The following is a 22,426-nucleotide window of genomic DNA, read 5'->3' as shown; positions in this document are numbered from 1 at the left end:
ATATTACAAATATAAATACAATACATGACTGTTTCAGTAAACTACAAATGAAAACATTTTTTAAGAAAAAGAGGAGCCTCATTCTTTTCATTTTCAAATTTGTTGCTGCAATGGAAATACATAATTTTATGAATTAAATATTAAAGTGATTCATGAATGTTAAACTCCCCCCTTTCTGGACACACACACAGAGGACGTTCTCCACACCTTGACGGGCGCTATGGCCTTGCTCCGTCGTTGCCGCGTCAATGCCGCTCTGACCATCCAGCTGTTTTCTCAGCTATTCCACTTCATCAACATGTGGCTTTTCAACAAGCTGGTAACAGAGGGAGACCTGGGGCTGTGCTCGCACTACTGGGGCGCCATCTTACGGCTTCAGCTTAGCCGTGTGGAGGCCTGGGCAGAGAAGCAGGGGCTGGAACTAGCCGCTGACTGCCACCTGAGCCGCATTGTTCAGGTGGGGCTCAAACCGCATGCCAAATCCCACTCTCTGCCATTTTTGAGTATCTAAACTTTTAGCTAGTTACCTTACGCTGCTAGATTCCCGAAGTTGGGTAGCTTTTGCATCAAATTGTGTTCTTCTGACAAGATGTCTTCCCTCCCAATGGGAACTGCTGTTACTGTTTATGGTTGCAATTTATCTCTGTACTTCACCTGCATTTATTTAAATCCAGGGAAATTAATTTGATACAGCATGCATGCTATCTAGCTAATGTTACCAACTTCACTAACAAAGCTAACGGAGTTGCTGAAAACTTTGAAAAGGCTACAGATAACTTCATGAAAAAGTCATTCACTTTACAAGTATATTAGCTAGCTATGATGGACCTATGGCCCGCTAATATTACTTATCCACACCGGATTACGTGTTTACATCCCAATTCTAACTAAATGTCTAGGGGTGTATTTCAGGAAGCAGGATTACTGAGTTAGCTGTATAACTACATGGAGTAAAACCTAGAACAGCTCTTTTTCAGTCCATGTTACAGATTTGGGAGGGTTCTGAGTTTTACTCAGTGCAGTTATCCAGTTAACTCAGTGATCCTGCTTCGTGAATCAAGGCCTAGAATAGCTAAATACCAAATGAGGGAAAACACTAAATAGCTGCACCGGCACTACTGCGTAGCTACCATGCGATGTTCCCATGCACTAGGGGGTGCACTCAGTGTAAAGATCATTATAACACATATTTGCATAATTACTGTTACCATCTATATACAATCATTCCAATGTCACCTCTTTGCTTGACATTTTTCCTACATAGTACACACTAATATTAGGACTGATTTAGATATTTCAGCATCTTGCCTTCTTCAGTTATATGCTGAAATACAGTACCCTCCAAAAGTATGGAAACAGAAGAGTGAAATTTATTTATTTATTGTTTATTTTTTTTGGTATGTACTGTTGGCGAAGTGAGGATTAAGTGAAGTATGTTTTACCTGCTAAAACCCTTGTTTAATGTCCAGCACTCTGAGTACCAAACACAGAGGCATCAGCAGTTAAACACCTCACTTATCACTTATGTAAAATATATTTATTTGATTTAATTTGGTAATTATTATCAAAGATATCACTTAAATTTCTGAATTTGTTGATAGACTTTGCAACCTGTTGGATCAACCTTTATCAAAATGTATGACTCACAACCCCATTAAAATTAAGAAATGTATTCAGTTACAACAAATATCTAAAGATGAGGTTCAGCTACCTTAAACCAATTAATAAATCTTACAGACATGGACAGGTTATAGTCACACTAGGAATGAAAGATAAAAACAAAACAGTGTTTCTCCCTTTTTTGTAATCCCAAGAATGTGCCAAGATCAAATTCAAAAACCAAAAGACAGCAGAATATTCCAAAAGAATGAAATGTTGAATGCCAGACCAAGGTATGGGACTCAGATGCCCACATCTAACTAACAGCTAAAAACTCACTTGCGAAAATTGCTTTAGCTACAAGGAGGGTGCACATTTTTATCTACTGAAAGAGGAGGGGGACACACCTAATGAACTGTATAAGAACTAGAAGGGAAAGTGGCTTCTCAAAACGGCACTTTTTCCACGGCCCATAGTTAATTCTCTGATTGGCCAACATGACATGTCACGTGAACGTGGTCACGTTGTCTCTCCTGCACAGTGTAATGGCTGCCGAGTAATTTGCAGCTAGCAGCAGCGGCTAATTTATGATAAATTATATTGTAATCTTATTCATCATTTTTGTTTCGTATTGATATTTTTAAAAAGTCTTAAATCCAACTGCTTTAAGTATATAGAAAAATACATTTATTTCTACCATTCCCATATTATTGATGGACATTATATATAGTAAATCTTGTGTTTTATGGTGTACTGTGTGTGAAAAATGGGAGAAGTCAATTTTTGTCATTAGCAGCCATAGAGTTTGTCATTAGCAACCATAAACACTTCTGTTGCATAATAAGAGGAAGAATACAGTTATGCAAAATAATATGTCTATGTATTCATTTTTCTTTTTGGAAAATTATGCATTCAGAGACAAAAATGACATGTCATGCACCCATACACGTCATTGAACCCATCTATGTGTGGGTGTGTGTGTGTGTGTGGAATTTTAGATATTTACAGATGTTCTGGTAACATGCCAGCTTTACAATGGCAGTTATTTAGAAGCAGAGTTTTGAGGGATATTTGGCATAAAGAAAAACAAATTTCACAGAACTCCTAAGCAGTTTGTACAGCAATGTTGTTTCTAAAAGCTTGTACACATGAATAGATTCATTTTGCAGTGTTCAGTTATACTTCTTAACAGTATATCATGCCCGCACTTATTTCCACATCAAATACATGTTGCATGCTACACATAATATTCAGAGGAATAATCTGTACACCTGGATTGTCAATCTGAAGCCTGAAATTTCTATTAATATGTCTAACAAAACACTTTCCCTCAGATTTTTTCAGATTTTCTCTCTCTTTTACACTATAAAACAAACGACTATTGTGCAATACGATTTTATGTCAGGTTTCAGCGATTGTTACTATGGCATGTTTGGACACGTAGCATGAAAGATGAGTAATTGCTGTCGGTCCATTCCCTAGGCAACCACCCTTTTGACTATGGACAAGTACTCGATGCAGGATGTTCATAACATCCACAACACTTGCTTCAAGCTCAACTCCCTGCAGCTACAAGCTCTGCTCAGCAACTACCATTGTGCTCCTGACGAACCCTGTGTGCCCCCTGTAAGTACATGCCATGCGGCTTTCTTTAATTTGGTCATTTTTGCCTAGTTCACTGGTTCTTAACCAATGATTTTGCATAAGTTTGTGGCCTGATGAAGTTATATAGACAAATAAAGCCCACCTTTTCTTTTTTCTTTTAAATATTAACAGTCAGCTAAACATATCCAATTCCCATCGTAATGTGGAATATCCAGCTATTTGCAACAGCAATTGTGTTCATGCGGGATCCCCACTGTCGATTCGGGAGTGTAGACATCTGCAGTTCTCCTCCAAAACAGGTGGTGTTGCCACCCTGCTCCTATTCACACTGCAGCCCACAGCCAAGCTCGCATAGAACATTGGTAAATGGTAAATGGACTGCATTTATATAGCGCTTTTATCCAAAGCGCTTTACAATTGATGCCTCTCATTCGCCAGAGCAGTTAGGGGTTAGGTGTCTTGCTCAAGGACACTTTGACACTCCCAGGGCGGGGTTTGAACTGGCAACCCTCCGACTGCCAGACAATCGGTCTTACCTCCTGAGCTATGTCGCCCCATATTGGTTATCTATTTAACAAGCACCCCTTCCCTGCAGTCTCATCTGTAGCTGTGCCCCCAAGTATGATAAACTAAAAATAGCATCTGTCTTGGAGTTCATAAAAATATTCTTTCACCACAAAAAATTTGTATTCTGTTAACAAAATAAAGCCAAAAATAGCCCAAAGATATTCCAATACAGAGGTGAAAAATGCTGCTAAATGCTGATACAAGGGGACTGTAAAAAAATGTAAGAGCTGTAAGTGTCTATCGAACATAATCTTTGTAATTGCAGATTATAAAATTCCCTATGGGAAAATGAATGGTGGAATTTCAAGGGTGGAAATCGAGGGAAAAATACTGACTTCACGCTTCGGCTCCCAAATCCCAATTTAATATGCACACGCTAAAATTTTTCAACATTTTGTATTTTTTGCAAAGCATACTTTTGCAAACAAGTGTGGGGCCATTTAGCCTGTCATCACAAAATTAGGCTAGAAAGACTCTGGAGTCTGATACTCAATAATAATCAAAATAATTTTGACTTTTCAAAACAATATGGCTGCCACACATCAAGAAATTCTTGCGGGTGTAGCCATTTTTACTAAAACAGCTGTAACTCATGAATGTTGTGCCTGATCCTCATTAAATTTTGTACGCTGGTACAGTGCTTGATTCTGAGGATGCATGCACATTTGTGCCAATTGGTGGTGCTAAAAAAACCAAATCACTTTAAATGCTAACTCTTCAGGCTGAAATATTGTATGTTATATCTCTGTGAAAGCCCCCACTTGTTTGAATGACCAAAATATAACTTAAACAGACATGGCCACCAGTGAGATATAAGCAGCCATTTAACCGTCTTAGCCATGGCCAATCATCATGAAACTTGGTAGGTACATTGACCTATTGACTTGGTACTACCTTGTCAAGGTATCAGATTTGGGATCAGTCAGCCATTAGGGGGCACTATAGCAAATATAAAAGTTTCAAAAGAGCATATCTTTGGCTATGGCTAATGGCAAATCATATAAATTGCATTTTTAGAAACATTATAAGAAGCAACATTGGTCACCATTTTGTTTTTCTGCCGTTTTGAGTTTTTTTGCAAAACTTACTTTCGCGAACTAGTCTGGGGCTGTTTGAACTCTGTTTAGGCTAGAAAGAAACTGCACTCTGTTCCCGAATAAATATCAAAAATATTATGTTCTTTTCAAAACCATATGGCTGCCACACATCAATCAGTTGTTGTGGGCGTGGTCATTTTTTTTGCTAAAATCATGAATGCTACGTTTGATTCTCAAAAAATTTGGCAGTCCACGATTCTGAGGACGTAGGCAGGTTTTGGAACCTGTCTGGCAATAGGTGGCCCTAAACCAAATAAGTTTAAATACAAATAATTGGTTTTTAACTTGCTCTGACCTGCACTCAGCTGTCGGGCTCGCTGTAAATTAGGCTTGTCAGCAATAAGTAGGCTGCTGTAATTTGCATATGGATGAAATGAGGCACAGTGTCTCAGCGTCCCTTTTATTGTATCAAAGCTTACAAAGGAATTTATCAGGGATGTGTGAAGTGAGGGAACTCATGTCTTTTACCAACAGCTCTGATAAATGATTGATAAAGCGTGTGCTAAGCTTTCACTCCTGCACAATGCGAAAAAGCAAAGTGAAAGTAACCTGGTATTTAGCAGTATAGCAAAGACATCATTTCAGCTAGAAGAACGCAGTAAACTACGTTTGAAAAAGATATGTAAATGAGCTTGAAAAAGACAACACTGGAACATATACGGGTTTTCCAAGCAGGGGCAAAAGTCACAATGGGTAAGTCATAAAGAGGGTTGATTTTTTCAGGTAGTAGCTCGTTTTCAGGTCTTACTCAGCACGGGAATGTCTAACTAAGACCTTCTTTCTTTTTTTTGCTGTTTGTAAATAAAGTTCTGTCGAAATTAATTTCGCAAGTACAATCACACAAAATTAATTTACTGCCATTGTGATTAAATTAAGTGATTAAGCCTTTAGGGTATGGATGAATTATAGGGTATAATAATAGGGTATGGACACTATAGAAAAGTTTTTCTCTGAAAACTGAGATTTTGAATAGACTGAATAGAAAAGCTACACAACAACTGCCTGAAATATAACAGATATTTGCGTATGCATTTCCAGCAAACCACCAAAGCTGCGTGTTCTCTGTGGAGAAAGTTTTTTTTTTCGAAAAACCACATTTTTGGAATTTTGTTTACGTACAAAATAATGTTTGTTTTAAAATTCTCTGTAAAACGCTTTCAGCTCAATGTAAATAACTTATAATGACTTTTGCTAGCCTGTACAAGGCTCCAGAGTGCGACACATGCGACCAAAAATCTGTCAAATGCGACTAAACATTTTCATTGGTTGCACCGGTGCGCCTGACATTTAGCAGGTCTGTCTCTGTGTGTGTATGTGTGTAGCGTTATTTTTTTCCCACCCTACTCTGCCTCTGATTGGCTCTGACCATGATATTCTTCTTCGCTGAATGCGGGTGGGGAAGAAAAATAAGGAATGTGTGTATTAGTGATGCGCGAATCATAGTTATATCCGCGGGCACCGCGGTTAATCCGCTGATCGGGCGGGCCGAGTCATAAAAATTAACATTGTGATTAAAAGTGGATGGGTTGTAGGTGGGTGAAATAATACATCATTAATGAGGAAAATATTAATTACATTCTCTAAAATGTGAACATAGTTTAAGCTCAATTTTTCGTCAGGCACGAATTAGCAGACTAGACTCTCATTGCACCAACTGCGGCGTCCATCTGTCTTAAGCAGCAATGGAGGCAAAAAAGATCCGAGAGAAAATTAAAAAAGGAGAATTAAAAAAAAAAAAAAAGGAAGGGCAGACAAGTTCCGTGTGGGAGCAATTTAGTGAAATACTTAACCATGACGAGTCAAGTGCTGGGTATGTCATATGCAACAGCTGCGAAATAATGTGAAATAACGGTAATGTGTGATCGGGTATTAGGGCCATATTGACGGAAAAAAATCGGAGATTTTGAGAATAAGGTCGTAATATTATGACAATAACGTTGTAATATTACGAGAATAAAGGCATAATATTATGAGAATAAAGTCGTAATTTTACGAGAAAAAAGTCATAATATTACGAGAATAAAGTCGTAATTTTAGGCTACATGGGGAAATATCAGAAGAGCAGCCTGCCGCCTGCGTTGAAATGAGGAATGTGGAGCATCTTGTGAAGTTATACTTTAGTAGGATATAGGTTTCACAAATAACGAGATAGCCTACTTAATCTTTTAGCACATCAGCACCACATTATCATAAGTAACAGGACTTTGAAAAGATTTTGCAAGAAACTTTTATATTCCGAAAAAAGAACCACACAGACTTGGAGGAAATTGCAGGCTCAGGCTGCCATTATACTGTCCTCTCGCCCGTTTTGTTGGTTGCTGGTAATATATTTTCCTAAAAATTATGTTTTTCTCTTCGAAATTTTACGATTTTATTCACGTAATATTATTATTTTTTCTCGTAAAATTACAACTTTATTCTCGTAATATTACAACCTTTTTCTTGAAATATTATGACTTTATATTATTCTCATTAAATTATGACTTTATTCTCGTACTATTATGACTTTTTTCTCGAAATCTCTGCTTTTCCCCCCCTCAATGTGGCCCTAATACTAAGTCGTAGGGGTGCGGGTCTCTAAAGCCGCGTTTCCACCAAAATTACCCGGAACTTTCAGTCCCAGGAACTACTTTACCAGGAACTAAAAGGTTCCTTCAGCCAATGGTTGTCTGCGTTTCCACCGGGGTCTAAAGTACCGCGAAGATTAGGCAAATTAGCCCACTGACGTTGTCGTCGGTCCATCTGTCATATGATTTCTTCTGTAACCCCATACTACCACCGACGTAGCCTACATTATTTTCTAATAACCGGGACAGCCCGGAGGGGTTTATTCCACTTATATACAACGGGTTACCAACAATGACTATATATGGTTACTTTTGTATTTAGCCTATTGATTTTCATATATCCTCTCAAACACATTCATTAACAGCAGAAAACATGCACACGTTGTAAACAATTTGCTGTTTTATTACTTCTTATTACTTATTACTCTCGTCGTCAATTCCATATAGGCTAATCGCAAAATGATAAGAATAGAACGAAAATTCGGACTTGCGTGAAAATGTAAATTAGTAGTGGTACAGCCACCGTTTGCTTTCCTTCGAAGTTACTGCTAGCCGAGCAGCGAAGTGTGCCCTCCAGATGCGAACCATGCACCATAAATGAGTCCATAGTCTTCCTGGTCTTTTCGTGGAATTGAAAAATGGCAGTAAAATTGAGTAAAATTACGGCAGTCTGAAAAAGCTAAAGGGAAGATTACTAGAATTAACCTGTTATTTTACCCGGATAAAGTGCTGAAGGTGATTTCCAGTTTGCTTGTACTGTATCACCAATGTTAATTATGCAGAACTACCGCATACCTCACATAACTGTATCAAACGTTTTGAGTCAATTACAACGGGCTAACAAAGAAAATCCGGAAGAAAATATTCAGCAACCGAATTAATCCGTTTGAATGTTTTGGTAGCCTACGTAATATGCTGTCCCAGCACGAATGCTTAGCATTTTATAAAACGAATACTAAAGCAAGAAAAGAACAGAAGAGCACACGTTATAATTCCAAGACGTTGACAGGCTATAACCAAAAGTAGGCTACTGCGCCGCATAACATACAAGTTTGATTTGAAGTTATTATGAAAATAAATTGGTTTGCCGCTGCATATTTTCAAACATGGCGGGTAATGGCGGAAAATAAATACAACACAAATGCTACGAGTACTCGACCAATCAGAAATGTTCAGCGCTGCAAGCTCCACCCAAAAGGTTCCTGTACTTTCGGAAAGTACTACCCCCCGAGCAGGAACGTTTTGGGGGGTAAAACAAAGCCCCCAGAACTAAATTTAGACCCTAGTTCCTGCGGTGGAAACGCACCGAGTTCCTCAAAAGGTTCCTAGTTCCGGGGTATAGTTCCTGCGGTGGAAACGCGGCTTTTATTAGTTTGGGTGGGTGGCGGGTGGATGATGCGATTCGGATGACGTCAGAGCCGATCCGCGCATCACTAGTGTGTATGTGTGAATCTGCGCCCTGTACTCCTCCGGGGGCAGCGCACACTTTTGTTTGAGTTATTTGAGTTTGATTTATTTATTTGAGTTTGTCAAGCACTTTAAACATCAGCACTTTTTAAGTTTATTTTTTAAACAATTGAGGTTATTGCGATTTCTTGATGGTGCTGTGATTTAAATAAAGAAAAAACATTTATCTGCACCTTTATTCCTGTTTACAATCATTTACAAAATGTGTTAAGAAATTACCAATGTGTATGAGAACTGACAAAAAAGGTAACGCTTAAAATGTATTATTGCGCCGCCAAAAGGCGCAGGGAAAAAATTTGGGTGCACCTAAATTATGTGCTGGTGCACCTAAATGAGAAAGTTAGGCGCACCAGTGCAGCCAATGTAAAAAGTTAGTCTGGAGCCCTGCTCTATACAAAGAGCAGGGCTGCGTTTCCAAGTTTCAATGTACCTTAACATTTTACAAAGGTTTCTAAGGTATACCTTTAAAAGGGAAACCGCTTTTTTAGGAGTGTTTCCCAGACTATACCTTAACAGTTCCCTTAAGGGACACCTCAAAGGTACGTCGTAAGTTGGAGCTGGCCTTCACTGTGGTGCTGAAAAGTTTATCAATCGATGCCAAGCGAATCGATTGTCTCACTTGTAAAGGCTTATGAATGACGTTTTAATATAACAAGTGTTGTCATAATCATTTTACATCAATCTAATATTGCAGAAGAGGAAGCTATGCCTACTAAAGATTATCTGCTAATCTCTTTAAGAGTCAAATAACTGTCTGCAGACCTTGTGATAGTTTTAATCAATAAATGTAGGCTACAAAAGATAAAATAAAGAGCATCAATCGGCACATATACGCCATAGTCTGGGACTTCTTGGAAGCCCAGGAAAAAGGATATAGGCTACATATAAAAAATTATTTTGTTCTTATTGAAACAAAGATCTAATTTTAATTTGTTTTTGTCAAGCAATATATAGACAACTGTAGCAGCATATCCCCTGATTCCCGCTGACTTTTATCTGCAGTGCAAAAATGATCGTAGATGAAAGGCAAAAGCGCGTCTGTGGAAATTGATAATGATTAATTCTATACCGCGTATGCAACGGCATTTTAACCTGGGTCAGTAGTGTAAAGAGGGTATTAAATGAAATATTGCCAAATCATTTTATAACCTATCATAATGCTATAGATGGCTCACTTAAAGGAAGTAAAAGAAGGGACACAACGTGGCGTTTCATTGCCGTGTTTTGTGTGATCACTGATTAGTGTAATTAATAGCAGGTGCATCCGATTACTAATTTAATTTATTGCGCACTGGGATTGGCTAATGCAGCCTACATAATTACCCGTGGGTAGTTTCACATATGAAGACAAGACGGCATAGAGGAGCGATCTTCACAAAGGAGGAAATGCACGTCTTACTTGATGAAGTGCAACAAAACAAGGGCGTCCTATTTTGTAATTTTAGGAGTAATGTGTCAGGTAAGGCGAGGGAATGGACCCAAATGTAGAGTCAAAAATACTCGAAATCCAAAAGGGTAAATACAAACCGAGAATTTACTTTTAATAAGTACAAAAACCAGGGAGAACAAAAACAAAGCCACGCAGGGCAAGTCTCAAAAGGACAAAGCAAAGTTCTTTAAACGCAAAAACAAAGAAAATCCAGAAATTCAAAACAATGCAAAAACAGAACACAGGCAGGATAGAAAACACTCAGGACAAAACACAGAGTCAAAAGTACACGTGGGAGCACATACCGAAACACAATCAGAAAAGCACACACAAGGATCCAGCACCTGAGTCAGGGAAGAAGGAACTTAAATAGACAAGACACTGACGAGACCCAGGAGGGCACAATGCACAATCAGGCCACAGAGAGGGAAGGGAAAACGAGACAACCAAAAAACAATAATTGAATAATTGAAAACAATAATACAATTAAACAGGGTAAATGAACAGAACTAAAAACTGAAGTGATCAGTTCACCATCTGGCGGCCCAAAAGGGGAAATGCAGACAAACCACAGAACCCTGACATAATATTTCCAATAAGGCAAAAGTGGCTATTTGGATGAATATAGCTCAAAAAATGGCTGCTTCCAGCTCCTGTCCACCCAGAGAGTGGACAGTTGTCAGGAAAAAATGGCAAGACTTCGCCAGTCTTGCCAAATCTCGAGGGGCGGCAGTGCGGAGGGAGATAGCAAAAACGGGTGCTGGACTGAGCGTAGTACCCAGCCTCACCCCTGACGAAGAAAAGGCCCTTTCAATCATTGGCCACACGGCCTCCCAAGGCATCTCGGGGGGCATTGATGTCAGATCTGGCAAGGGGACATCCACCCTCCAGCCCTCTGGTGAGGGGACATCCACCCCACCCCCCGAGCCCTCCTCGCCACCCCAAAGCTCGCATGCCTCGTCGCCTTCTCGCTGTGGTTCTCCCCCCCGACAGAAGCCCGCACCAGAACACCTCAGATGCGAGGTGGAATGTCAAGGAAGAGAGTCGTGCGCTGCAGCTGCAGCGAAGACCTTCTCCGTTTGGAGAAGGAGAAGCTGGTGGTGCTGCGAGGGCATCGAGGCGCAACTGGAGATGTCCAACAGCCTCCAGCGGGAGATGCTGGAAGTAAAAAAAGCAAAACTGGACCTCCTGCAGAGGCAGTATGATTTGGCAGAGGCACAGTTTCATAGGCCCTCCATATCCGTGCCCATCATTCTGCCATCTCAAAGTAAGTCTAACGTTTTTAGTGTCCTATTCCTATTCTGCAATGTATTCCATTCAATTTCACTAATTAACTTTTCTTCCCTTGCAGATGAGACAAATCCATGACCACGTCCCCGTTGATGAAGTTTTTTATTTTATTATTTTATATAAGGAACGGTATACTATCTTTTTGTTTGCATCTATTTTGTTTCTTTGATAAAACATGCTCCTTTTTGGAAACCTTAACCTTTTGTTACATTCTGCAAATAAAGCACCTGTGTGTTCTATTCCATGTTGTTTGTTTTTTATAGAGCGTTTCACTGGAATTCTGTTGCTAGGGAATAGTTAAGACCCAAGTATATTTTGTGTCAGTTATTGCATTATCAAACATTGAAATAGGAAATAAATTTGTCTGTTTAGAATGTTTTATGTTAAGATGAAACCGTTCTTAAGCCATGTGCTTGGAGAATATTGCTGTGGGTAACGCATGCGGGTTACGTGTGCAAACTTTGATTAGCTGGTTTAAGTTTTGGTAGGCTAATTATAGCATTTTAATTTGATGGGTCCACACTGATAACAGTGGGCTCATTGTGGGGAGAAATGGGGTTGATTGAAGGGAGTTTGGATGGTGGGTTTATTGCTGGAATGGGAGTTTGGATGGTGGGTTTATTGCTGGAATGGGAGTTTGGAGGGTTTATTGCTGGAATGGGAGTTTGGATGGTGTGTGGGTGACGTGGGTGCTGGACATGGACCGTTTAGTGACTGCAAAGGAAAAGTGGAGAAAAAACAAAGGAGTCCAACTTCAGCCAAAAATGTTGATGATTTTTTGCCTGGCCTGAAAACCAGCGTTATATTGTGCTGCACAATGTTCAGGGGGAGGAGGGTTGTCACCTTCGGCGTCATCCTCCTCTTCATCCTCATTATCCTCCGGAGGCATGTGCGATCGTGCGCGCACAGCAGTGTTGTGCAGCATTGCTGTTACAATGATGACAGCACAGCACTTTGCAGGGTTGAGCTTCAGCCCTCCCATCGACCGATGAATGCAGCGGAATCGGTGTTTCCAACGGCCAATTGTGCGTTCTACGAGGCCCCTGGTGCGGATGTGGGCATCGTTGAAATCCTGCTCAGCTTGTGTTACAGGATTCGCCACTGGTGTCATCAGGTAGGTTCGGAGGGGGTAGCCACTGTCTCCGAGGAAAAAACCCCTGCCGAACACTCCCCTGGCAACATCCTGCCCCACAGCTGAGTTGGCCCAGATGTAGCTGTCATGCGTGCTGCCTGGCCACTTCGCCACAACATCCACGATGAGTCCATTGTGGTCCACCACCACTTGGGTGTTGATGGCGGAATACCCCTTACGACAGATGAACAGCTGGTCGTCCACGGATGGGTTGGACACAGGGATTAGGGTCCCATCCACCAGTCCAATCACCTGGGGAATGCCAGCCACAGCGTGGAAACCCTGGTGTGCCTGCTGTATCTCCTCTCTCCTTGCAGGCATCTTGATATATGCTTGGGCATGACGCATGAGGATGTTGGTCACGGCCTCTACACTCTGTGATACGGAAGCCTTGCTGAGCCCGTTTCCGTCTCCCACCACCTCCAGAAAACTGCCCACTGCATAAAAGCGTAAGGCTGCCAGGAGCTGGACCTCTGGGCTGAGGGCAAAGTTGCACTGGGTGGCCCTTGAAATGTGCGGGGACACAATTTCAAGTAGTTGGAGTATTTTTTACCCGTGGCAGCTGGTATTTAGCAACGATGGCAGTGTTTGAGAGGGCATCAAGCGGTTTAAAGTTTGTCCTTATAAAATGATTAACATAAACCAATCGGCTACGCGAATGGCGACGCCTTTGGTTTAGAGCAACAATACGCTGTAATGCAGCCATAATGCGGCCTAACTGAGCCCAATAATGATCGACTAGATATAGCGGGTGCCGCCCTCTTGATTAGTTTCCAGCTGTCCTCATTTAGATTTGTCATTTTGCCTAATATCTGTCAAATATAGGCTTGTAGTAGCAGGGTACAGGCTACGGTAGCCTAACCAGTCAGAAAATCCATATCCTCAATTAGCTCCACCACGTATAAATTAAAAAAAAACTTTTTTGCACAGAAACGTTGATTGGATAATTAATTTTCGTAAAGTTAATATTAAACTATGTAATTTTCGCATGCAGATGTGCTACTAGTTGTGCACTGTAGAACAACTCTCGATTTGAAAAGCAAAATGTTGGCATAAGGCTAAAACTGCGGAGCGCATCGCTAAGGGACAGCTTACGAGTGCCTCAGACCACCCTTTTAAAGGTATACCTTTCATAAGGTATACCTTAGCTAAAGAGACGCTGGGAAACAGCTCGAGACCTAAAGGAAGAGCTGTACGCACGTAGCGCTAAGGAGACTCTGGGAAACGCAGCCCAGATTGATTGCTTGGGGATCAGAGGGGGATTTTAGCGATATCAATGTCATTACTGTTGTATTAGCAGTTGTCTGATTTGTTGCAGACAGTTATTGGATTATAAAATACCATAATCAATAACCTGGGGTGTCAGTTTCAGTCCTCCTTCGGGGAAGGGGACTGTCTTGTTATTTATTTTGTTATCTCTTGCGGTTTTATCGATTGAGATGGAATTTTTTGCAAAGTGCAAAGAGTCTATGCTTTACAAGCGTGTAGGTCAGTGGTGGCCAACCTGCGGCTCATTCTCCCTGGTCATGCGGCCCGCCAATGAATGATGAACAAATTAACATGTAGGCCTATTAACATTTAAAAATTGTGAATGTTTTAAAACTATTTTAATTAATAATTTATTATTAGCTAAGTAGCATTTGTTATGATTTATTAATCATGTTCAAAATATTAAATATTACACTTTTGTACCGTTTTGTGAAGGGCCTACGATGTATTGTGCTAATTGAAATGCATTACGAAAATCACGTTCACGCGAGACACTCCTGAGACTTTGCGAATATTCCACCATCACTGGATAACCACTTTACCACTGTTTCCAATTTTATTAGACTATTTGCATTTATGAAAAAAAGGATAAATAAATGGATAAATTTGTTGTAAAACTGGATAAGACTAAGAGAGCTGCAGACAACGCTGGTCCCGCACAGGCAGTGAAAAAAAAGAAAGTAACCGATGAAGGCAAGACCATTCAGGACAGGTGGGAGGAAGATTATTTTATGATTGATCTAAAAGGGAAGCCATTTTGCTTAATATGCAAAGAGATACTGTCTGTCAGCAAAAAATACAATGTTCAGCGACATTAGGAAACCCGGCATCCTTCCCACAAGGACGCTTTTCCAGCAGGGTCAGTTGACCGAGCTCGCCGTCTTTCAGAACTCAAAGACAGTCTGGCCAAGCAGAGGCAAGATTTGAGACGATCGTTATCTGAGAGCAATACAGTGACTTTGGCTAGCTATCGGATCGCTTTGCTAAAAGTGGGAAATCCTTTGCTGATGGCGAATTGTTGAAACCAGGCTTCATAGAATCAGCTATTGACTTGTTTGACAGTTTTAAAAACAAAGATGAGCTTCTCAAGCGCATCAAAGCACTACAGCTGAGCAGGCAAACTGTTAGTCAGCGAGTAAATGACATAGCTAATGATTTGTAAAATGACATTTTAAGTAAAGTGTGCCACAGTGAGGCTATAAGCATTGCATTGGACGAAACAAAAGACATCAGTGATGTTGCTCAGTTGTGTTTATGGGTACACTGTGTGGATACTGAGCTGAACGTGATGGAAGAGTTTTTGGAGTTGATGAGCATACACGGCAGAGCACAAGGATCTGTTTTTTTCGACGCATTTGCGTCTTTTTTTGACACCAACAACTTGTCTTGGGAGAAAATTGTCTCTGTTACAACTGATGGCTGCCCCTCAATGACCGGAGTACACCGGGGATTTACTGCACTGTTGAAGGCACGTGTACCAAAGCTTTTCGGTGTGCACTGCATTATTTACCAAGAAGTTCTGTGTGCTAAACTTGACAAGGGAGATCGGCTGAGAACTGTTATGGACAAAGTGGTCCAGATTGTGAATTATATTCGCGCTCGGCCTCTTCATCACCGTCAGTTTTTGGAACTTTTGGGAGATGTTTGGGACGACATAGTTCAGGAGGTAAGACCGATTGTCTGGCAGTCGGACGGTTGCTGGTTCAAACCCCGCCCTGGGCGTGTCGAGGTGTCCTTGAGCAAGACACCTAACCCCTAACTGCTCTGGCGAATGAGAGGCATCGGTTGTAAAGCGCTTTGGATAAAAGCGCTAATGCAGTCCATTTACCATTTACCATTTACCATTTACCATTAGATGTTGAATCAGAATACGGTGATCTGGTCCTGCTCACTGATGTGTGCTGGTTGAGCCGAGGAAAGGTGCTTGCCCGCCTCCTTTCTCTGTTACCCACAATCAAGCAGTTTTTAGCTCAGACTTCTGCAGTGCACCCTGAGTTAGAGGACAAAGACTGGCTGTGCAATGTATCTTTCCTGGCAGACATCACAACCTATCTTAATGATTTGAATGAGTCTATGCAGGGGAAAAACCACGATCTGCCTACACTAGTTGCCAGAATCAGGGCATTCAGGTTGAAACTCAAGTTAATGGCTACCCAGATTAAGTCGCTTGACTTCACGCACTTCCCAAAACTGAACGAGACGTTACAGAAGTTTACCGATCACGGTAAACAGTTAATATGGTGCCAGTCGGCCACAAGGTGGCGCTATAAAACTCTTGAATGTACACATTTTGGAAGCATAGGAGTCCTGAACCATATGTACAGTCATATATTTTGGTACATTGGTGCAACAATGAATAATATTTATGCCTCAAGGACCCATGGAGTCCACCATATTGGAAGTCATGTTTCATTTCTTGTAAAACACTTAAACTACATCTCCTCCAAGGCCATTTGACATATTGGCATGCAGCTTGAACTCATTTGTTCAGGAGACCCCCCTTTTTAAAAGTTGTTCTAATAAAGTTGCCATGTCAGAAAAACATGGCCACAGTCAGCAAATGAACTTTGAATGCGTATGGCTTTTTACAAAAATGAAAATAAATAAAAAATGGTTTGGCTTGGTATGATGTAGGCCTAACTTGGTATAGACTAGGGGTGTGCAGAGATGTCATTATCTGTATCTGTATCTGTATCTGTAGCTGTTCAACCAACAAATTTATCTGTATCTGTATCTGTATTCGGATAGAAGACAGGAAGTGGGCGTGGTTTTGTACCTTCAAAGCATCAAATTGATTCAATGTTGGCATATAAATAAATATGAAATATATTTCCACATCCTCATACTGTACTTTTCATCTCTCTCCTTTTTAATTTTTTTTATTTTTAAGTAAACAAAGTTTTATGAACTGTCTGAACCCCCCCCCTCCCCTTAACTGGGATTGGAAATTGAAACTATTTACAGTAACGATATCTCGAAAAATGTCATTCATTTGAAGGGAATAATCTTAAATTCCAATGATGCTGTGTTCGTGTTTCTTGATGTATTAACGTTACTGCAGTTCGCTAGGGAAACATGAATTACTACTTTACAATAGTAATTACATAACAGTAATACATGAACTTTGTTTTGCCTGTTTTATTTTTTTATTTTTTCCCCCTACTGAACTAAGTTTGGATAGACTGCAAACCATCTGATGTCCTCATATTTTCCCTTGGTGGCAACTGTTAGCCTACCATGAAAATCTGGACTGGATTTTGTGTTCATTTGATAGCCAAGACCTATGGCTGATACATATACAGCATGTTTCATCTTAAACGGATGAATATTGACTGAAATACAAGGTAAAACGTATCGTAAAATATTTCGGCTGGATTTTTTTAAATGGAAGAAAGTAACACATACAGCTAAAACTACAGGTTCTAAGCTTCATTTTGATGTATAGGTTGCAGGGGTTTGAAAGAAATCCAGCTGCCACACCAGGCTTTTGTCTCGCTAGCTCCCGCACCTGACGTCTCCTCCTCCTCGATGCGAGAGTTTCCCTGAGTGATAGCCGGGAATGGTCAGCTCTCAGCCCGCTGCCTGCTGTGTGCTGCCTCGGGGCGACTACAGAATATAGCAAACACTTTTCAATAATGTGTAGTAAATGAAACTACTAGTTTCCCCCCCCGTAAAGTTAGATAGAGGCTATGAGAACTCGACATGGAGCTGACTTTTTTTTTTTTTTCGAATCCGAATAATAACGAGCAACTTCGGGTAGAAGAAATATCTGTTTCCATCGCATTATTTGTGCTTTCCCGAATACAGTATTCGGATTCGGATACATCCCTAGTATAGACACAACAGGCTCAAAAGTATGTGGTGTCACTTACTAATCAAAATTAAAAACATTAATGATCAAATGATTAAATCAAAGATTTAAGAGATAACCTGAAGGATTATAGTTCTTGGATAGGCTATTTTGACTCCGATTCTCACATTCTGGCAACATCAAAACAGACACGGGTTTAATAAAATTACTTATTAAACAAACAAACACAGAATACACAAACTAATCTAACTGTGAGGCACTATGATAAACATAGGAGGGTTAGATGGTGTGTGTGTGTGTGCGTGTGCGCATGTGTCCCTTTGTGGACGAAAGTGGGAAAGGCAAACGGTGGGTTGGTCGCGTTTGTGTGGGGTGCGTGTATATATATATATAGTGTAACTGGCATGCTGAATAACTTAGCTAGAGTAAGGAGTATTGCTCCCAGTAGTGCCGGATAGGGAAGCGTAACTTAAGCTCTTAAGTGATTCATGCAACCAAGCCAGTTATTCGCCCACTACCGACTATACTACGAGTGCGGTGTCGTTACAGTTGGAAAGTTAGAGAGAGAGAAAGAGAGCGCATGTGTAGTTGTACTCTATGGTTACATCGCCAGTGCAAATAATTTTAAAGGACAAATAGAAACAAACAAAATCACATTCACCTCAGTACAGACTAAACTAACTGCTAATGCCTGATATGTATAGTCAGTCTTTCTGAGATCCTGCCATGTGTGTTTTGTGTCCGGTGGTCATAGTTGGGTCCTGGAGAGAACAGTTTTGATGTGGTGAATTTGTGCAGTCCTTTTTCTGTAGCAGTGGCAATGTTGTTCCCCCTGGTTGGTCGTCAGAAAGGTTCTTCTTCCTGTAGCCCGTTGTGGTTAGTCGTGCAGCGCCGGGCGTGCAATGGTTTCCACATGGGATGTACTAGGCTAAGTTGCCGCAGCCAAGCTAAGTCAGCAGAGCCTAGTTTCTGCATACAGCAACATATGATGTCACCGGGTGCACGTCAGATGCACTTCATTTTCTTAAAGACTGTCATTATTTTAATTTGGACAGTACAGACTGACTGAGTGTACCTACAGTGGACACCTGACATCCAACATCTCATCCAAAATTATTGGCATTAATATGGTGTTGGTCCACCCTTTGCTGCTGTAACAACCTCCACTCTTTGGGGAAGGCTTTATACTAGATTTGCTTCCATTTAGCCAGAAGAGCAGTAGTGAGGTTGGGCAATGATTGGGTGATTAGGTCTGGCTTGCAGTTGTATTTTTAATTGATCCCAAAGGTGTTGGATTGGGTTGAGGTGAGGGCTCTGTGCAGGCTACTAAAGTTCTTCCACACCGTTCTCGACAAAACCATTTGTGTATGGACCGCTGTGGCCATTGTCATGCTGAAATGGGAAAGGGCCTTCCCCAAACTGAATCACAGAATCATGATTGTGTGCTATAGCATTAAGATTTGCCTTCACTGGAACTAAGGGGCTTAGCCCAAACCATGAAAAACAGACCAAGGGGTATCCAGATATTTTGGTCAAATAGTGTACATTGATAGGCACACATTCGACAGTACAGCAACACTCAGATAACGCGTTCTCCCCGAATGTTTTGTCCTCCTGAATTTGACAAATATTATTCGGATTCGGATCTATTTTCCCATCTCTTTGATGCGATTCACTCCAATGCTGTAAATGCTATGTCCTCCTCCATCTACGACTTTCCTAAATATTTAGGCTTTAAATGACTGGGTTTTTAAAATTAGAAAAATTGACTCAGTGAAGAAATACTGGCAGTCTGTGCAGACAATAGACAACTAGCGCTTTTACCCAGGTGCGAACGTCGCTGTCTACTCTGGCACGCTATTCAGAAATTGAATTACCGGCGCTTTGAAAAGAATTTTTCAATAAAGTTCTGTCGAAATTAATTTTGAAAGTACAATCACACAAAATTAATTTTCTGCCAAAATTAATTGTGCCATTTGGTTCCCCTCAGCATGTGGTGCTGTTGCTGGGGAAAATGTGAAAATGGCCATAACTCATGAATCAAATGACCAATTAACTTGAAATTTCTGTATATTGACCAGACATACGCTACATCGACTGTCAAAAAAATGGCTGCCATCAGCCAATAAAAATTAAGCACTCATTGGATGATCTTAAGATATGCAATCTTCTGGAAATTTGGTATATTGAAATATACTGTAGACAGCTTCCACTTACCGATTCAATGGATTCCTATGGGAGCTCAATCGTGCATGACGCCAATTCATGGAAGCTGCCATGTTTGACTGTGGGGCTTTTGGCAGCAAAGCGTGCGCAGTGGGTACCTAATCGTGAAGTATCGTGGTAAATGCAGAGCAATGACATTTACATCTTTCTGCCTTCTTGATTCTCTGTGCTTGGCAACTCTTGTTATGCTTGCAGTTATTATTATTATTATTATTATTATTAGTAATTATTCCTTAATTCATTCATTATTTTTGTTCATTTGGATGTTTTCAGTTTTTGTGCACACTTATTCAGAGCAATTTGTGCATTCTTCTTTTACAAAAGCTCCACTTGTACAGCTGACAGGATAGGACAGGACAGAGCCTTTTTTTCTGTGTCTGGTATTTCCTTGCATACATCCTTCTCTTGGGTGCCTCACTAAGCTTATATTTGTCATATTTGTTTCTCCTTTCTTCTGTATACCAGGGGTTTTTCCTCAAAATGAGGCAGAGGTGGTATTTTAATTTTGATCACGATTAAATTTACCACATCTGTTAATAATGTGAATTGTACTTTTTAATGGCTAGTAATGATGAAATGATGTCTTTTCACCTGCTCTCTTAATTCTCCTCCTCTCAAACTCTCTAAAAAATCGGTGATTCAACGGGCCATATCTGCAAAGTTGAAAGTGGTCATGTTAACACAAGATTCTGCAAGAAAACAGGGCCAAAATACACTGTGCTCTATTAAACACAGACACCCTGTGATCTTTTTTTATTTTTTATTTCAAAGGGCGATAACCCAGACTTGAACCAAAACAAAATAATTATTCCTGTTTTTTTAGTCAGTCTTTTGGTGTCTGATTTGTGTTGTCATTGATCATAATATTTACATAGCTGTTGGTAGTGTTTTGCGAGATTCGAAGCTCTTCATTTGAATGGAAAGTCCAGATGTCACCCACTAGCAAGCTTGCTCAACATGAGTAAATTAAAACAGAAGTTGCTCATAAGGTGTTTAATATTATTAGCCTGTGTGCCAAAAATTTGTTTGGCCAGAACACCAAAGCATTATTTTTATTTTATGTTATCTGCTAATCCCACTGTTTCACCCTGCTTCTGTTACAAGTTATGAATGACATACACTTATTGTTTTCTTTTTGTGAGTTGCCTTATCACGGGGAAAATACCTATTTTTATCAGTACACAAGTGCATTAGGTTAAAACGTAGATTTTGAAATGTCATGTTCCCAAGACACAGAATTCAATGGGCTAGTCTGACTACTGGTTGAAAACATTAAACTACTATGATGTAATATTGAAAACTTATTTGAAATTATTTGACATGCTTGGTTACAAAAGAAAACAGGCAAACATGGGGCGACGTCTCATCATGCACTCCATGCATACAGCTGCATGCAACTTTGTATTCTTCTTCAATAGCGCCTTTCCGAGTACATTGTGCTGATTGTGATTCAATGCCACATTGCTGTAATACCACTATTGCAGTTACAAATGATAGAAATCCACTATGTACAACATTTGTAATGATAATGTTTTTTTCATGCTGACACTGGCCAGAATTTTGTGTGCTGGAAAAACCCTGTATACTCAGCGGAGCAGTTCCAGTTAAGTCCTTTACAGGCTCATAGGCATAGTAGCACTACTCCACACTGTATTTGACAGGAGCTGATTGACAGTGTGGTGGCAGCGGCGGAGAGCACTGCAGATGAGCTAGCCCGGAGCGACGGGCGGGAGGTTCAGCTGGAGGAGGACCCTGACCTGCAGCTGCCGTTTCTGCTGCCTGAGGATGGCTACTCCTGTGATGTGGTGCGCGCCCTGCCCAGTGGCTTCCAAGAGTTCCTGGACCCGCTCTGCCAGAGAGGTATGCGCCAACCTATTTCTCTCCTGTGTCTGTCTCTTTCCTCATCTCTGTTCCTTTCTCTGTCTCTGTCCTTACCCATTTTTCTTTCTCTACCCCTGTCCCTGTCCCCACCTGCACTCCTGCCTCCCATTTCAAGCCCATTTCCTACCTCCCTGTAATCTCTTAAATGACTGTAAGCTTAGGGTTGTAACTAGGTAGCTGTTTCGTAGGTGACTTAGTTAATGCACCTGTCTTAACTACTGCTTGCATTTTTTCCATAGACTGCGTTGTTGCTGTTCTCGTTGTGTTAGTGTTAATCAGTTTAACCTTCAGGGTCCAAGTTGAACTATGCGGTTGTTCCCTGCACTTGGACCGGTACTTCTCTCTAGGGTTTTCGTCATACTTGTTCCTGGTTATGGTTATACACTTTGTTGTACGTCGCTCTGGATAAGAGCGTCTGCCAAATGCCTGTAATGTAATGTAATGTAGTGGTAATGCTCTACTGCATTGGCCAAAAACTGGACTCAC

The 22,426-nt window shown here is 40.7% G+C and overlaps 2 protein-coding genes across 12 annotated transcripts in view; both read left to right on the top strand.

The window, feature by feature from the left end:
- The window catches only part of LOC118234553 (afadin-like), a 210,204-nt gene that overhangs the window by 129,552 nt on the left and 58,226 nt on the right, over positions 1-22,426 (top strand). For all 11 annotated transcript variants that reach the window (XM_035431235.1, XM_035431224.1, XM_035431207.1 and 8 more), the window contains 3 exons: positions 192-457; positions 3,082-3,225; positions 21,721-21,919. In XM_035431235.1, the coding sequence (XP_035287126.1) occupies positions 192-457; positions 3,082-3,225; positions 21,721-21,919 (609 nt within the window). The remainder of the gene's footprint in view (positions 1-191; positions 458-3,081; positions 3,226-21,720; positions 21,920-22,426) is intronic.
- Positions 10,849-11,860, top strand: LOC118234612. The gene is made up of 2 exons (XM_035431271.1): positions 10,849-11,598; positions 11,683-11,860. Exons 1-2 carry the CDS (start codon positions 10,950-10,952, stop codon positions 11,697-11,699), a joined length of 666 nt encoding a protein of 221 aa, XP_035287162.1. The 5' UTR covers positions 10,849-10,949; the 3' UTR covers positions 11,700-11,860.

Source organism: Anguilla anguilla, chromosome 1 (assembly GCF_013347855.1).
Source record: "Anguilla anguilla isolate fAngAng1 chromosome 1, fAngAng1.pri, whole genome shotgun sequence".
Taxonomy (NCBI): domain Eukaryota; kingdom Metazoa; phylum Chordata; class Actinopteri; order Anguilliformes; family Anguillidae; genus Anguilla; species Anguilla anguilla.
The sequence above is the reverse complement of the archived record's forward strand: the minus strand, read 5'-3'. Positions and strand labels throughout refer to the sequence as shown.

Bases quoted from the DNA above. Each gene is read 5' to 3' on its own strand.
- LOC118234612 (XM_035431271.1), top strand. From the start codon at position 10,950: ATGAATATAGCTCAAAAAATGGCTGCTTCCAGCTCCTGTCCACCCAGA.